The sequence below is a fragment of the Taudactylus pleione genome, unplaced genomic scaffold (assembly GCF_031769625.1).
Source record: "Taudactylus pleione unplaced genomic scaffold, aTauple2 ptg000201l, whole genome shotgun sequence".
In the NCBI taxonomy this organism is placed as follows: Eukaryota; Metazoa; Chordata; class Amphibia; order Anura; family Myobatrachidae; genus Taudactylus; species Taudactylus pleione.
The window spans coordinates 6,563,877-6,582,695 of NW_028284603.1; the positions used below are offsets into that span (position 1 = coordinate 6,563,877).

General features: G+C 39.8%; 1 protein-coding gene across 8 annotated transcripts in view; it reads left to right on the forward strand.

The window, feature by feature from the left end:
* The window catches only part of EHBP1 (EH domain binding protein 1), a 396,634-nt gene that overhangs the window by 283,784 nt on the left and 94,031 nt on the right, over positions 1-18,819 (forward strand). For 4 of the 8 annotated variants that reach the window (XM_088477209.1, XM_088477211.1, XM_088477210.1 and 1 more), the window contains 2 exons: positions 4,835-4,939; positions 14,495-14,622. In XM_088477209.1, coding sequence (XP_088333335.1) covers positions 4,835-4,939; positions 14,495-14,622 — 233 coding nt within the window. The remainder of the gene's footprint in view (positions 1-4,834; positions 4,940-14,494; positions 14,623-18,819) is intronic. The other 4 variants (XM_088477212.1, XM_088477214.1, XM_088477215.1 and 1 more) reach the window with 1 other exon arrangement.

Consider the following 18,819-nt stretch of genomic DNA (forward strand, 5'->3'; position numbering starts at 1 on the left):
CATGAGACCATGTAGGTGAGCATTTTTTTCATTGAAATAAAATAAAATGTTTAACGTGGCTTAAAGGATGAGAACTTATTAGATCCTTAGGGGCATTCATATTAATTGAACCCTTACCTAGCTCCATTAGTGTATTAGATACAGGGGTCTATTTACTAAGCAGTGTTAGGAGACAGAGTGAAAAGTGATAAGGTACCAGCCAATCAGCTCCCAACTTTCATTTTTCAAACACAGCCTGTGAGATGGCAGTTAGGAGCTGATTGGCTGGCACCTTATCACTTTTCACTCTGTCTCCTAACACTGCTTAGTAAATAGACCCCACAGTCTGTTAGACAGTTTCTAATAATTAGTTGCAGATTTAAATCTCCAGTTTATATACGAATACTGTATACACCAGTAGTCTCCAACCAGTAGCTCGTGAGCTACCAGTAGCTCGCAGCCATAATTTGGGTAGCTCTCCTAGCTGCAGTACTGCTGAGTCAACTAGGAGGAAGTGACCTCTGACAAAGCTTTGGATGGAGCGATGGGGAAGCAGGTCGGTAACACAATATGTGATGAACACCATCTGGACATCACAGGAGATGACTGCATTTGGGGTGAATGACTCCTACCCAGCCCTCCCGAAAAATCACACAGCAGCCCTGCCTATATCTTTTGCTCCCCTACTGTACTTACCTCCTTGGAGCCGGTAATTAAAAGTGAAATGTGCCACAATATCACTGTATTAATTAAATGCATTTTTGTTTTCTATGAAACATTTTTTTTTTCATTTTCATTCATTGATCTTTCATTTTTCGGTTATTAGCCAGATTTTTTTTTTCAAAAATGTTAGTAGCTCTTTTTTTTTCTCAAGTAGCTCACATCCCAATTAAGGTTGGCGACCACTGGTATACACTATAGAGCCACGTACAGACATCCCCTGCCTATTTTCTTCCTCTCTGCTGCGAATATTCACGATGGGGTCCAGTGAACAACAGTCAGACGAGTCTCTGTTCTTTATCTCTCTTCCCAGTGATTCTGATGTGTTAAATTAGCACAGTGCATTCAGCTGGTTAATATAGCAGGATAGTATATGATTGGGTAGTGATGTAAGTGATTTGTAGATTAACTTCTGTTTTGGTGTATGTGACCCCCTCCATGCTGGTATTGTGATTATAATCTGATCTGATGCCTTTCTACAGAGGTAAAATGTGGCCCTTTGTAGATCCAAGGGCCACTTGTGAGGCAAAACTGTACTGTTTCCCACCTCAGATGTAGTTACTGTTCACTATTTTGCAATAATATTCTTTACATTCTACACTCCGTGCAATTTAATCCAGTGTAAAAACTGCTTTGTAGAGTACATGGCTGTGTAAGGAATTGGCTTCCTCTGCAAACGAAAAACTGTACGATTTTATACATAGTAAAAAAAATAATATGGAAACATACTCATGTTTATTACAATGTAACAATCATTAAGGATGAGTCAGGAACTGATTAGTATGAAGTTTATATCTAGTCACAGTTTGTGTTAATCTAAAGGATCATGTTTATTTCTTCAGTAATCAGCTGATCAGTGAAGTGGCGTCCCAAATGCTTGCAATTGTTATAAAGTCGCCTGTATTTCAGTTTACCTTTTGTTTGTTGAATGGCATTGTAACTGTCAAAATGTGTTTTACCTCTGCATCCACAGCTCCCAAATTCTAGCACCCTACACCTGTTACAACCAGTGCAGTTCCTCTTTCCTTCTTGGTGTTGTCGCTCTCTGCTCTGGTGTTTCTAGTACTAATGCAACAAACCTTTGAGTTACAGACCAGATGTGCTAGAAGCACCAGAGTAGAGAGCGACACCCAGGCAAAAAAAGAGGAACTGCTCAGGTTGTGACAGGTGCATGGTGCTAGAATGAACACTATATATACATATATATATTGTGTGTGTGTGTGTATATATATATATATATATATATATATATATATATATATATATATATATATGTATATATATATATATATATATATATATATATATATATATATATAGCTCAGCAGATCTATGGGCACAAATTACAGTCTTTTGTGTTTGTAGCTGTGTTTTAGAATAAATGCCTTTTATATTCTACAGTGTGGATACAATTATGCACTAAACAGACACTTGTATATAAATATTTATTGTGAACCTTACATAATGTCTTACATATTTTATTTCTTGGTACTGTTATTTAATTTATTCTCTTTAAGTGTTTTTTATTAAGCTGTTTGTTGCACTGTATTTTGCTTGTTAGGCATGAACATTATGTGCTATGCTCTATTTCCCCACTGTATGGCACTATAGATTTTTGTGCCACCTTATAAATAAACTATGGTAATATTCTTTGGTGAATTAAAATGGTAGAGATTATTTCCCCTTCATGCTAAGGACCTGGAAGTGACGTGAGTGATGAGTGGGGGAAAGATTACATTCACTCGCCAGAAGATTATATTGCCCCTCTATGTCCACGCGTATGGTAGGGAATGACGTTGGACAGTAGCTGATGACGTCTGGGTCCTCTCCGTGAAGGGCATCTAGAATTAAAATGTCTATAGCGTTCAAGCCATTGGCTCTCCACCCACTGAATTATGAAACTTTTTTAATTTCCTATCTGTTTTTTATTTATTTTGTTAACATAAAAAGGTTTGTAACATAATTAACTAAAATAATTGTTTTATCCGTTTTTCACCTTATATTTTTTCAGAATCATTCTGAACAGTCTGTGCCCTTTTTGTCCAAAAAGTCGTTATTATCATATACCTCTGTGATCTATGCATGTGCAATTCGACTAGTAATAATAAGTACAACTCTATAGTGAAATACAGTGTTTTTCATGCAAGTCCCAGACTACCCTGTATCTTGCACCATCTGTATGTCCCATATTGGTAGCCATCAGCAGCTTTCCCAGTATTACATGGAGAACAGCGTAGATGTGATAGTAAATGTTACATGGAATAGGCTGCAATGGTGCCAGTCTGCATCACTCATATGAGGTCTTGCAGAGCCACAGGCACAGAGATTGAAATGGTGCCTCATTGTACAGTGGGCAGTGTTTGCAGTAAAGTGACACTAAACACAAGTTTGATGATTGTGCCTCTCTTTATGCATCCTTGTTCAATACGATGCCCTGGGGCAACCTGATCCATTTATTTGTAGCCATGACCGAATGTAAACAGGTGCCTGTTATCTGTACAAACTGGGAGCAGCTGGTTTGTTGAGCTTTTTGCAAACCAGTATTTATTATAATGCACAATTGCCAACTTCAGGATTGCTATGGTCATCCCATGTCCTTATAGTCCCAGGTATTATTACATATTATTACTGTGTTCTCCTCCGCTTCCTCCTGTAACCTACTGCAATAATGTCTGCACAGAGATGACACTGAAGGCAGCCGGTTACACAGCAGCATGTATCACACATGTAATAATATGTGTCACTGTGGCAGTGCTGTAAACAGCTGACCAGACTAGGGCTCGGGATACTGAAGGATGGAGAAAGGGAAGATAGCAGCAGGGGATGAATAATGTATATCATCATGTTACTGCTACTATCCTGATCGTTACTTCTGTGCGTTACTACTGCAGGGTATTACCTTCACTGATGAGCATTTTGCTGGACATTGCGGCCATTAATAGACCTATTATTGTGCACAACTGCTTCTAATGAGAATCTTACTGGGCATTACTTTATATTTCTAGAGCAGTTTGGCATTACAGTTACTGATGGAAAGATCATCTTATTGAGAATCATTGCTACCGATCTTATTAGGCAGTAGTATAGATGGGCATCTTATGGACATTAGTACTAACAGTTGCTAGTAGGTATCGTACTGGGCATTACTAATATTGATGAGTAGGTAATTGGGAATTTCAGTTACTGATGGGTATTCAATTGAGCATTGTATCAAATTGGGCAATCTGTTGTAAAACTGTATTAGGCATCACATTATTACAGTGATCACCATTGGTCCCCTTACAGAGCTTTTATTTGCATTGGAGTATTAAATTATGGGGAATTATCACTGCCATATCAGGTTTTGCTGGGTATCATCACTTCCATATTATATCTACCTGGGCACTTACTATGGCATATTAGATCTTCCTGGACATTATAGCTGCCAGGAAAGTAAACTATTGATATGTACATATAGTGTTCATTCTAGCACCCTGCACCTGTCACAACCTGTGCAGTTCCTCTTTCCTGCCTGGGGTGTCTCTCTCTAATCTGGTGCTTCTAGCACACTCAGCTGATGCATCAAACTCTGAGATACAGATCAGAGTGTGCTAGAAGCGCCAGAGCAGAGAGAGACATACCAGGCAGGATACAGGAACTGCACGGGTTGTGACAGATGCAGGGTGCTAGAATGAAGACTATACATAGTTAGCTAAAACCGAAATGTCATACCTTTTATTGGAATGATTCTCTGTAAAGAAAATACACAGCTGTGCATGTACACTCATTTGCATAATATGACCCCTCTGATTTCCCTTGTGACACTCCCCAAACTCAATCATTACTTTCAAATATTGTAGCTGGAAACTCGATTCCAATGTTTGCAGTTATTGTATGGATGCAACCTATAGATTCACTAGGGACTGATAATACAGTGTCTTAGTGAAGCCACTAGTTCCTAGCGAATGCATAGGCTGCCTTCACATGTACATAGATCCATGCCACAATATGTCTGACAGGTACATTTATAAAACTTGTGGCAGCTGCTGCTCAGTTTGGGGGATTCAGAGAGACAAAATGCTGAGCCTGTCTGACTGTATTATCTTGTGCGTCTTAACCAGAAGTGGACTAATCCTAATACTGCATATTTCTACAGATGGTGAAGACTATAACAAAGCACTTACTAATGAGGACAGTCCTGATTGCACCCTTGTATGTGGTGGAGGTGGTGAGGCTACTAACCTAGACACTGATTTTACTGGTAATTCATATTGCCGCTTTGCATGGCTAACAATCTTTGGGTGTTGTCTTCTCTCTGCTCTCTTTATTGTTATATGGTGGGGATAAATCATCTGTCATAGGATTTTATGTGTTAGAGGTCACGTGTACGTGTTCATGTGGAAATGGCAAAAAACTCATTTAAAACTAGCACACTATTTATATACAGTATTAGACGCGTTTTACCATATTTTCGATGCACTTATTCAGGTGCTGCACTTTTACCTTTACTATCTATTGTACTAGTAATACACAAATAACTTCTGTCCTAAATTTAATATGCTTTTCATGCATTTATTGTGTGTGAAAAGTGCAGTCAAAGCAACTAAGTGTTACAAACCCTGGCTGTAAATTTCTCTAGAAATAAATGTAAATAATTGCTGCTGCTCTGTGATGATGTCATTGTTTACCTTCTCCTGCATTCACTGTGAGGAGCACTGCTATACAATGTAATGGAGAGGGGTATGCCAGGAGAGGTACAGTGATAGAAGAGGCATCATTTTTTAAGTCTAGTTTATTATGTCTTCTACTATATCAAAGTCATAAATAAGGTGCCAAGGAAGAGTGGTGAAAGGCGGATCATTTTTAAGGCAAAGATTCCATTTCATGGATCCATGACCGGCCCCCAACTCATCTTACTGATTTTGTTGAATTTGTGTCCGCACGATGGACGATATCCGTAAATAGAGAGTGAGTGTAGCCCGCCAGCTTGAGAGGTAAGTGCTCTGTGCACTTTTAGAGAGTGCTTGTAGCAAATAGTGGCACATAAGATAGGAAGGGTTGAGCACGGGATGCCAGCGCTTTAGGATCCCGGCGGTCAGAATCCCGACGCCGACATTTCAACTGGGTAACAATCCCAACAGAAGGAGGCAAGTACCCTAACCTCAACCTTCCCTGTCCCCAGTAGCCTAACCCATCAAGATACTGGCGCCGGGATTCTGAATGGTGTCGGGATTCCAGCACCGGCATTCTGAGCGCTGGCATCCCGACAGCCTGGATAATAACTACATTCCAATAGGAGCAGGGGTGTAACTAGACATTTGTAGGCCCCTATGTACAACACAGTGCTGAAAACTTCCCTTACATATGGGGCTTTCCCCCTCTACTGTGGACACCAGGCTAGCTGCACATCCCCTGCAGCAATGGTAGTTATGTTCCCTTGTATAGGGGGGTATATTGTACCCTGAATCCCTATATGAACACTAGCTTTTCATTGGTCCAACTCAAAAAAACAAAAATCATATAGGTAAGTCGCAAACATTTCGTCTGGTAGAGCCTATCATTAAAATACATTGCGATCTATGGATATTATTGTATTATGTTATGTTTGACTGTCACTGTGTCCTGGTTTAAAGTGGCTAGATGGTCACAATTATTCCCCCCCCCCCCCCCCCCCTTGTTTGGAATACATGCATCTACTGCAGGGGTCTTCAACCCTTTCCCTCCGGCTGCTGTGGAACTACACATCCCAGCATGCACTGCCACCTTTTTGATATAACAGCATGCTAAAACTATGGCAGTGCATGCTGGGATGTGTAGTTCCACAGCAGCTGGAGGGCCAAGGTTGAAGACCCCTGATCTGCTGCATAGCAAGGTGTTACTTTATTCCAGGACAGTTAGAATTAAAAAAGAACCCCTTGTACAGTACCAGCAATTCAGGAACTAAAATACAGACAGTTGTAAATAGAATGAACAGGAAATGCTTGCAGATATTACACTGTCGGACTTTGTGTGACTTGTTCAATAGGATTAGAATATATATTATTTTAATAGTAAATTCCCTTTAAATTGTAAGTTTGTGTTAGCCTCCTTTAGTTTGTTACAGTTGCATGGCTGCTGTTTGTCTGTTGTTTTGTTGATGTGTCTTATCACAGGACTTCAGAAGCAGAGACTTTCTGCCTCTGGAGCATAACCTCGTCGGCATGGCAGAGCGTTGGCAAATGTTCGCTCGTAAACACCCCAACTTTGCATTTCCTGCTGAAGACAGAGACGTTTTTTTTTTTTTTTCATGGAATATATTGTGCTTTTATATTTGTGTTTACATTTGTACGTCTGTGTGATCAGGTCATTGATCAGTGTTAAGGTTTTTATTTTATATTTTTAAGCGCTGCAGACATGGATTAAACTGTAGATTTGTTTTTTAAAGGGAAATCATCCTGTTATCTTTACTCATTTGTGCTATATTGTTTACTAATGAAAGGCTAACTCCTGTGGCCTTCATAGTTACCTAGAGCCATTGAGTACTTTGTTAGTCCCAGAGAGTTTTCAGGTAATTAATGATTCTTTTAACATCAAGAAACCAGACATGTGAGATCTACAGCACAATATGCTGTCTTCCCATCTTCTGCACTTCCCGTATTTGCTGCGATAGATTGCATTAGAATTGCAACCTTCAGCCAACTTAAATCTAGCAACCTGTTTATTTTCAGCTTGCAAATAAGTCAAAGTGTTGTGCTTCGTAAGGTTTTGGGCCATATGAAACACCAAATCTTCGCTTTTTGGTTCTCTCTATGCCGGTTTCCAGAAAAGCCTATCCTGTACTGGTGGGTCTCAGGGCCAATTGTGTCTCATCTTTGGCTCTTGTCAAGCTCTGAATAGTCTGTCCATAAAACATTGACCCAATGGCCAAAATACATTATTCATTGTAGGTTCTCCTTAATGGTACATGTGCTTAATTTTGTTGGTATAGGTTCTTACTTTACCTGGTACATGTGCTTACGTTCCCCAGTACTTGTCCTTACTTTCCCTGGTACATGTGCTTACTTTTCCTAGTACAGTACATGTGCTTTTGTTCCCTGCTATATGTGCTTACTTTCCCTGCTATATGTGCTTACTTTCCCTGCTATATGTGCTTACTTTCCCTGCTATATGTGCTTACTTTCCATGCTATATGTACTTACTTTCCCTGGTACATGTGCTAACTTTCCCTGCTATATGTGCTTACTTTCCCTGCTATATGTACTTACTTTCCCTGGTACATGTGCTTACTTTCCCTGCTATATGTGCTTACTTTCCCTGCTACTGTATATGTGCTTACTTTCCCTGCTATATGTGCTTACTTTCCCTGCTACTGTATATGTGCTTACTTTCCCTGGTACATGTGCTTACTTTCCCTGGTACATGTGCTTACTTTCCCTGCTATATGTACTTACTTTCCCTGCTATATGTACTTACTTTCCCTGGTACATGTGCTTACTTTCCCTGCTATATGTGCTTACTTTCCCTGCTACTGTATATGTGCTTACTTTCCCTGGTACATGTGCTTACTTTCCCTGGTACATGTGCTTACTTTCCCTGGTACATGTGCTTACTTTCCCTGCTATATGTACTTACTTTCCCTGCTATATGTACTTACTTTCCCTGGTACATGTGCTTACTTTCCCTGCTATATGTGCTTACTTTCCCTGCTACTGTATATGTGCTTACTTTCCCTGCTATATGTGCTTACTTTCCCTGCTACTGTATATGTGCTTACTTTCCCTGGTACATGTGCTTACTTTCCCTGGTACATGTGCTTACTTTCCCTGCTATATGTACTTACTTTCCCTGCTGTATGTACTTACTTTCCCTGCTACTGTATATGTGCTTACTTTCCCTGCTATATGTGCTTACTTTCTCTGGTACATGTGCTTAACTTTCCCTGCTATATGTACTTACTTTCCCTGCTATATGTGCTTACTTTCCCTGCTGCATGTGATTGCTTTCCCTGCTATATGTGCTTACTTTCCCTGCTACTCTATATGTGCTTACTTTCCCTGCTACTCTATATGTGCTTACTTTCCCTGCTATATATGCATACTTTCCCTGGTACATGTGCTTACTTTCATTGCTATATGTGCTAACTTTCCCTGCTATGTGTGCTTACTTTCCCTGCTACTGTATATGTGCTTACTTTCCCTGGTACATGTGCTTACTTTCCCTGCTATGTGTGCTTACTTTCCCTGCTATGTGTGCTTACTTTCCCTGCTATGTGTACTTTCCCTGCTATATGTGCTTACTTTCCCTGCTACTGTATATGTGCTTACTTTCCCTGGTACATGTGCTTACTTTCCCTGCTATATGTACTTACTTTCCCTGCTACTGTATATGTGCTTACTTTCCCTGCTATATGTGATACTTTCCCTGCTATGTGTGCTTACTTTCTCTGGTACATGTGCTTACTTTCTCTGGTACATGTGCTTACTTTCCCTGCTATATGTGATAGTTTCCCTGCTATGTGTGCTTACTTTCCCTAGTACATGTGCTTACTTTTTCTGGTACATGTGCTTAACTTTCCCTACTATATGTGCATACTTTCCCTACTATATGTGCATACTTTCCCTGCTATATGTGCATACTTTCCCTGCTATATGTGCATACTTTGCCTGGTACATGTGCTTACTTTCCCCAGTAGGAAAACATCCCATTTGTAAATTACTGATGTAAGATAGACTGCTTGTGCTTACAATCATACATGAGATTAAATTTTTCATTAATTCTTTGTGGATTGAGAGGAAAAAGTATGACCCCGTACCTGATGGTCTCTTGCGGCTGAAAAGTACCATTTGTGTTTCTAAGGTGGTCATTTGGATTGACAGGTTTGAGCACAGAAATAATTGTCATCTTTAATGACAAGAATAGAAAGCAGTTTGTTGTAGTTCTTATGAAAATTTGATCTCTGTTGATGGATGAAATACACAATCCTTTGAAGTGTTTTCCAGGAAACAGAGTTAAACTTTTTAGAATGAGTTTTATCCTTGACTGGATTAGTGACCTTGTCACTTTTTGAACCATCTACCTCTTCACCAAGTCCATGGCTCTGAGGTTGCAGATGTTATAGGCAACCTTAATAACTACTAAATAGAACAGTTGCACAGTAATCTCTGCAGTCTATATATTATGTTTCTTATTTCAATCCTTAAATATGTTCTTTCCATGCAGCCCAACAATTAAACTGTTTCCTTTTATACTATTTCAATTATTTATACGGTAAACATAATTCATTAGTGTTGATTAAATTAACTCGCTGATGTATACGGTAATCTTAATTCATTGGTCTGTATTCAATTAACTCGCCCCCCACGAGTCCAGGGCTAGTGAGTGCGGCTATATGGTAGCTCTGGACTCGCTGATTTTTATTTGCAGCAGAACAGGGCAAAAATTAGCGAGGGAGATGAGTTCGGCTGCCATTGCAACGACAACTCGCCCTCATTGCATGTCATTGAATTGACCCCATGGTGTAAATTTGTCTCAATTTAGTTTTGTCTGCTCAATTTATCTAGAGCCTCTAAACATTGACCAATTTGTACTGTTATGTCACTTTTTATACTCTGTGACAACATTATGGTGAAGTATAACACCTATCTCAGATAAAAATAATTGAATTAGTTCCTATACTAACAGCATAAATACCCGACCTGAAGACATTATCGGTCACCTTATTATCCCACATCCCGGGCTCCAACAACACCTGAAAAGTGCAGATTTGCAGTTTGACAGTGTCAATAGTAATATTAAGTGTCATCCCCCTATTGTACATAATATAATAAGGTAATGGAGAGCCATGTATATAAGAGAGAACAGTGTCTTGACCGTTAACAAATATGTCACATTTTCCATATATATATATATATATATATATATATATATATATATATATATATATATACACTGTACATACATAGACGTGAATCCTCTTGGTAGAGAGGTGGAGAGTTCTAAACTGCTGTTAGTATGCTGCTGGTAGCTCCTGGTCCTGGATATCACTATATATTAGTAGCAGCATTCTAAAAGCAGCTTAGAATGCTCAAAAGAATGCTCAAAGTTCATTTCTATGATGTTGATGCATATGGAGCCTTGAAAATGATTCCGTGAATCGAAACGTTGGCCTTATGGCATACCAGTCCTATCTAATAAATTCAATAGAAAATATGGAGAGTGCATTTGTTATTTATACCAAGAGGATTCAAGTCTGTATGTGTAGGACACCTTTGCAAGGTCCCTAAATAGCACTCCAGTAAGATAAATACCATATAGATGAGAGTGCAGGACCAACAGAGTATATATAAAACTATATATTTATATATATATATATATATATATATAAAATCTATTTTAGTATAATGTAATGAAATGCAAATAACTAGTGACCCTCCCCAGCTTTGCACAGGAGCAATTTCATCTCCCCAAAGCCCCCTGCTTCTCTTAACAGCCTACGCCATGTCACCACAGTCCCCGCATGTCAGTCCTACTGCCTGTATCTCACCAGTGTCACCATAACCCCCACTGCTGCTGCCCTGAAACTGCTAGGGCCCGGCCACTGGGATGTGCTCGGAAAGGGAGGAGGATCACGGATGAGAGAGAATGAAGTAGGGATGTGCAGGCTCGGATTAGTTCGGATTTTCCCGCCAAATTCAAATTTTTCCCACCAAAAATCGGGTCTCAGAAAGTGGCAAAACTTCATCTTTCATGGACAAACATCATCTTTCATGGACTTTTGTCCAGGAATGATGATGTTTGTCCATGAAAGATGACGTTTTGCCTCTTTCTAAGACCCAATTTTTGGCTGGAAAAATCCGAATTTGGCTGGAAAATCCGAACTAATCCGAGCCTGCACATCCCTAGTATGAAGTCCTGGTGGCTGAATAGTTGCCGGTTCGTATCCTGACGACGGAAGCCTGAAGGACGAATATGCCGACAGGAGTGGTAAGTATGCTAACCCTACCTCTCCACCCGGTGGTGCCTAACCCTAACCCCCCCTTCCCGCACCCTATACCTATCCCGGGGCGTGTCTGACCCTAACCTTCCCCCAGGCCTAACCCTCCCCAGGGGGTAGCTAACCCTAATTTCCAGCTGCGCCCCTAAAACTAAACCCCCCCCCCACGCTAACACCTTACAGGGCCCTGCTTACCTTCGTTCGGGATGCCGGCTGATGAGATTTCATCGTTGGTCTAAAGATAGGAATTGGGATTTCGACGCCTCTCTTTAGTCCCGGGTCAGGATTCCGATGGCCAGCATCCCGGGCGCCAGTAAATTAACTACATCCCGATGAGAGATTTGTATTGCAGCTACCATAAGCATTGTCAGGAGCATATCCCCGGGGGGGAGCACTTCACGGTGGAGGAGTGGTGGCCAGAGTCCGCCTGCAGGTTGAGCGTAGGGATGGACATCGAAATCCAATGGTTACTAACCATCAAAGTTTTGTTCCGATGGTATAGTTTTTATCATTTGATGGTTTGCCACCATCGAATGGAAATCATTTGATACTGTTCCGATGGTTAGTTTTTTGAGGTTTTTTTATTCTCTGATAACTATGCCTCACCTGGCTCCTTCCTGGCTACTGTGTCTGCATCAGGGCATTTTCATGGGTTCGTTGGAGGCTGTCTCTCACTTTGTCTGCCTCAGACGTGACCATGCTCAGTCACTGACTCTCTCCCATCTCTAGGCTGCTGCTAAGCAACAGGGCACATTGCTATCTCAGATGGCTCTCACTGACTTGCTATTTCAGCACCCTGGCCAGCTCCTTTACAACAGCTTGGTGCAAGATTTTTTTTCTGTGACTTTGCTGCACTAAAATAGTCATTGCTCGGCGCCTTTTGCAGCCGACTTGTCCTCCTCAGGACACCCAGTCAGCAAAGGTGCAGATAGGTGTCAGTCTACAGTACAGATGGTCAATGTGCAAGAGGAAACAATGCAGAGCCAACTCACAATTGGCGCTGGAAAGAAACTATGAATGGTAATGTGGTTGGCATACTGGCATATATTAAATCAAATAAATTACCCAGCACCTGATCTTACCTTAGATATATATGTATATATCTGTTGCAGCTAAAAGAAGGAAATCTCACTATAACACATGGAATTAGAAAATAACGGGATTAGCTGCACTAATATATCCTATTAGGAATTCTCTATCAAGCCAGTATATTTGCATAAATCAGTTTATTAAATATAAAAATTGTTATACCAATAAATAAATAATATATCAACCTTATAATTTTAAGAAATAATATTAGCATTAATCAATCATCTATAATGTCTATAAAAAAGATTTCACACAAAATCTCAGTCATCTGTCAATTTTTAGTTCCTACTGGGTTTCTTAAATGTATCTATAAGAACTTCAGACATTGTATCACACCAAGATCAGCATAGATACAATGTAACTTAGTTCAGTTCTGTGTTGTAGATTGGGTTAGCATTAATTAGTATTCTAAAGGAAGTCTTTATGTGGCAAACCAATTAATATATTAAATGAATATGTATTATACTATCTGTAGGTGCCACTTGCCATAAGGTGTCATATCTGTAATATTTTGTATGGTTATGAATTGATTATGTGGATGCATTTAACATGGCAGCTTTCATCTGCAGCACATAAATTCAATATTTTCAGGAAGTTGTTTTTATTCAATGCTGATCAAAGGGATGAATCCTGTAACACGTTGCACTGTCAGGTCCCATATAGTCTTCACAATCAAAATCTTGGTGGTATTCGCCAGTGATTAATTATTTAAATCAAGTTCCAACTGTATAACTTTTGTAGACTGGTATTTTATGTGGTGAAAATAATCCCCGGTAAACACTGCAAAGTATATATATCGAGTGATCTGCAGATATATCTGTAGATGATGGTCGTTCATATACACTGGACGACCGTTATCTTCCAGGCAGCCGCGGGCCCCACTGGCCGGGGGGGCTGTCGATCGTCCGTACACACATGCCGATGGACAGATATATCTGCAGATAGATTTGTCCATAGGCTGTGCAGCGCAGCCAATGCGATATGTCTGTGAGTGACGTTGTTCACAGACCTACCGCTGGTACACAGTGGCCGACTGGCACCATATATATTGGCCGATTAATTGATCTGCCAATATATCTGTCAGTGTGTACCCAGGCACCCCTTCATAGTAGATGTTTTGTACTGTGTAGTTTCACTTGAGATAACATTCCCGAAAACCCACCCGTGTCTGCAGCAATATGTATGTGCTGTCTCCTAAAGCTGGACAGGTATTTTATTCCTTAGCCAGTGATAGACATTTGTCAGTCAGCTCCTGATAACACAAGTCAGGCCCCTGAGCAATAAGTGTCACTTCTCAGAGTGAAATATGATATTGTACAGATTAAATATGTGCAATGAGGAAACCTACTGCTAGGAGTCAGTGAACTAATGTACTTGCATACCAGAATGCATGTGTGCATGTATATACATGCGAGGCAATGTTTTAATTAACATAGGGGTGAAAAGGTTCAGTCCCGTCTGGTGTGTAATGTACAGTACAAAGTAAGCATTCCGGTATTGACACCAAGCCAAGAACAGGTAAATGTGTGAGTTCTTCTAGTGCAAGAAACACACAGAGGGGCCTGTAAGAGCCTGTACATGTCTAAATCAATATACATCTCAATTTAAGACTCTTGTGTTACCTTTCTAGTTTTTTTTTTTTTTTCCTGTGTGGTGTTGTAACCCAGCAGCTAGCAGGTTGTAAGATGACATATTGCTGAATAACCGCCAAGTCTCAATCTCTCCCCTTCTCTCTCCCACAATTTGCATACATAGCTGGACAAAACACTAACTCAGTGGACGTCAAGTTGAAGAGACTTCTGGAGTCTCAGCCACAGGTGGCAAACTCTCTCTCTAATGCTGCTCAGAAGACTTCACCAGAAGCCTCCGACAGAGACTTCAAGGTGAGTTATAGACTGGCTGGTGAGCACCGCTGACTGCTAGACTCCAGACTCATTAAAGAAAATGTATCTGCTAGAATGTGAACGAGTGGCTTTTTGTGTTGCACTTTTTGCACTTTTTATATGTGTTTTATGTACCATATTTTATTTCACACAGTCTTTACAACTGAGTATGTTACGAATTTCTCTACTGCAGGAGCCATGCACTAACATTCTACCACATGCAGCGTCATGAGACCCACTGCCCCCTGCAGTCTCTTATCTGAAGGGATGTCTCTGCCATTCTGTGCAGTTGAGGTCCTTTAACTATTATTGTGCATTCCTGTTATGTTAATGTGCCATCTGGCAGCTTTCATTTTGATAAAACCATTTAAATGTACAAGGCATATTAATATGGAGAGAGCTCTTAGAGGACCAGTCTCTACATAGAACCAAAGCAAACTAATGGAAGTGGCAGTTTTATTATAATAGGCTTAGACTGGTTATGCCATTGTTGACCAAACAAATGGAGAACACATGCCAGGATCTAAACCATACACTTAAAAAAAAATATATATATATATATATAGTGGGTGTGTATAAATATAGTGTGTGTATAAATATGTATATATGGGGGGGGGGGGGGTGTGTGTGTGTGTGTGTGTACATATATATATATATGTATATATATATATATATATATGTATATATATATAAAATGTTGTAGCAAAAACATACTATGTCATACTAACATGCTGCTTCCAATGTCACATGTTGATGATGCATCTCAATGTGGTGCATCTTTCTGATGACGTCTGTAATTTGTGAGCTTTGTGTTAAATGTAATGTTGTCCCTGATGAAAGTGCTGACGCACTGAAACGTCAGAATAAAAATTTCAATGCTTTTTCCCTATTTTAAGTCCCCAAGTGTCACCGTTGCTTTGGAATGTAACAAACCTAATAATAAATCTAGCATTAGATGACCAAAAGTGTGATAAACATTAATTATATCATCATTAATAAATTATATCACACGCAACATGTATTTAGTTGTATGTTTTTATTGTTCTATCAGTTGTAGTATGTTTTATCATTGTTTTGATTTATTGTTACGTCACTTGTTCTATGAAAAATAACCTTTGTGTGTGTGGTGGGGGAGGAATCATGCATGTCAGCAGCAGTCATGTGAGCAGTGACCTCACCAGTAAGCAAGCAAGGGATGTTCTATGGCAGAATTCCTCCTGGTAAATTCACTTTTAGGAGTGATAGGTCTATTTACTAAGCCTTGGATGAAGTTAAAGTACCAGCCAATCAGCTCCTAACTGCCATTGCACAGGCTGTGTTTCAGAAATTACAGTTAGGAACTGGTTGGCTGGTACTTTATATCCGTCCACTTTATCTCCATCCAAGGCTTAGTAAATTGACCCCTGAGTCTTACTAAACAGTCACTTGGTAAAGCACCTCTGCATGCGTAATATCAATTGTTAAAATAAAATTGTAGAATACAGCACTTTGGTTCATGGGATCATTATTGCCCTGGCCTTTATTGTAGAAGTGTTTTTGCCTCAGTTGCACTAGTGCAAGATGTGCTTGATCAGCTTGTTAGCAAAAAATCTAGGTTCAAGAACACTGTTCTCTATCCAGTTTATAAATCTTTCCACTGGTATGTTATATTTTTTTTCCACATTAGTGAAACTGAAGCCCGGGCCTTCAGCGCCAATCTGAATGCAAGTGCTGGTACGCAGGCTGGTATCGCTCGCTGCTTTGGCACTGTTTTGGTTAAGTTGCATCTTCTCTCCCTGACTGTGGACATTTTGTAAATTCATTTTAAAACCTATAGTTCAGAGTCTGGGCAAGATATTTTCTTTCAAACTTGGTGTTTTTGAAAATCTCATAAAATTTTCTTTGTAATTAAAATGTACCTTGTGTACCTATCCGTTATGTAGGAACTAATGACATCACAGCCATGAGGTAGCACGTGCCTCTGACCTCACTGGTTATCAAATTGATAGGACAAATCTTAGTTCAACACACGTTTTAGCTGCCAGCACTGTGCAGGTGACAAGTGTACATAAAGTTTGGTCTGATTTTATATTTTGAGTTTGTTTTGCTTTTTCAAAAATAAACATCAAATGTCTCTAACTTCGTTCAGAGATGGACCACATTCTGGTAATTAAATATTGTGTTATATGATTGTTTAGACTGTGGCTTGACCATACATTCAGTGGAGTGTAAAAGTGGGAGGTGGGAGTGATGGGGAACCTGTCAGTGTAATATCATGTTGGCTTTCAGACACTCCGAGTTCTGTGTAACTTTTCACCCACCTGCGGGTTGTTAGGGGACTCCACTGCTGACTGAAAGGATTTCCTTCCCCTAGATAGAGGACGTCTTTGAAGTCCCAATACAATGACTTGCATTGCTTCCCTTACCCTGTCGGTTCCAATAAACTGGTGATGAAAGTGTGCAGTTCTAGCACCAGCAGATTTTCAGTCTTTAATAACAAAAGAGAAGCCTAGATCAAGCCAGATTTATTATACCTTTTTTGTTTTCGTTTCATTTCATTACTTATGGGGGTATTTAGGCTGCATGTGTGTGTGCCCAGTGCATCTTGCAGATTTTTGACCTCTTTGCAAAAGTTTTAATGTAAAATGAAACCAGTGCAGGATTAATACAATGAATGGAAAAGGCTAACCGAATTAGTGGGCTTAGTGGAATACATTTGTAAAGTGGCAGAAGTCCTTGCCCATACAAAGAATTCTTTAAAATGGGATTTAGCCGCAAATTGGACTGATAGTAAACACATGGCTGGGCTTAAAGGAAACCCATAGGGTTGTATTGTTTTGTGAAGCTGATTTGCAACTAGGATTTTAAAGGGTTAACATCTGAAGCTTCATGTGCAATGTTATACATATTTATTAAATGTTTGAGGTTATATGATCACAATGAGATATAGTAATATCCAATGCCAATATTCTTTATATGCCATCCTACGACTGATATGGAATGGTTCATTTTGTACAGTAACTTAACATTTGCCACTTAGAGGCAGATTGATGTATTTTATGCCCAGATGGGCAGATTGATGTATTTTATGCCCAGATGGGCAATTGCCACAGCTGACACCCGCTTCCCCAGCTTGCCTTTATTATTGAATAGATGTTGCCATATTAGACACCTTATGCTGTATTTGTACATCTTAATGTTTGTTTTTCCGTAGCGATAGAACATGTGATGGTATGGGCAGGAGCCCATTTTATTCCCGGTGGCGGGGTGGATAAGGAGGGGTACTAGCTTTGGTCTGTGTGCCGGTGCTAATAATAATAATATTCCGTTTTACCCATTGATAAACGCACCACTCCGCATTTGTCGGGAAGGATAAACTGTTCCCTTCCCCAGAGGGTTCATGTCCCCGGCCTCCTCTAGGCTGCAGAATAGGCTGCTGGTAGAACGTGCTCATTATTGATTGTCTCAATGCAGAGGAAGGGCACAGTCTTGGTAGCTTTTGATAACCAGCTCCAGCATTCAGCAGGCTTAGTTATTAGTCATGCATCTTAGCCTTCCCCTATTTACTTTCAAAACACTTAATAAAAATAATAAAAGATTAGGTGTAAAATGAAATATTTGTTTTGTACACAGGGCCGTGGTATCTGCAGCTCCCACACACCGCTGTGGTTTAGCCTTCTGGGATCTTTCATGTTGATAGACCCATTTGAATTTGCTACCAGTATTAGCATTGGAAGCCCTGGAAAAAAAAAAACCCACACAATTGTCGCAGTAAAGGGCTTACCTATAAATCTGGCTTTGGAAAGGTATAGCTGATAGTTCATTGGGGTTGTATTCTAAGCCTACCTTTTCAGATTTCATACGGCATTAGTGGTTTATCTGAATGGGCATAAAATTAGAAACTAGTTCTTCTTGTTGTACAAGTCAGTGGGGCTGTATAACGATAGAATCCCTCCTCGGTAAAGTTGCTGGGAAAAGGGAAGAGATTAGCAGGGACGAGCTTTGCAATTGATATCACTTGCCTCCTGAATACACCCTGCCTCATGCAAATGTTATAGTGGATGCTGGGAGTTCTGTTTTATCTTTCTGAGAAATGTTTTTTTCCTTTTTTGTTTTTTACTTTAGGCGTTCATTATGTTTAGTTTTGCAGGTGGTTTACATTTATCTCCTCTGTGCTGTGGATTATTATTATTATTATTATTATTATTATTATTATTA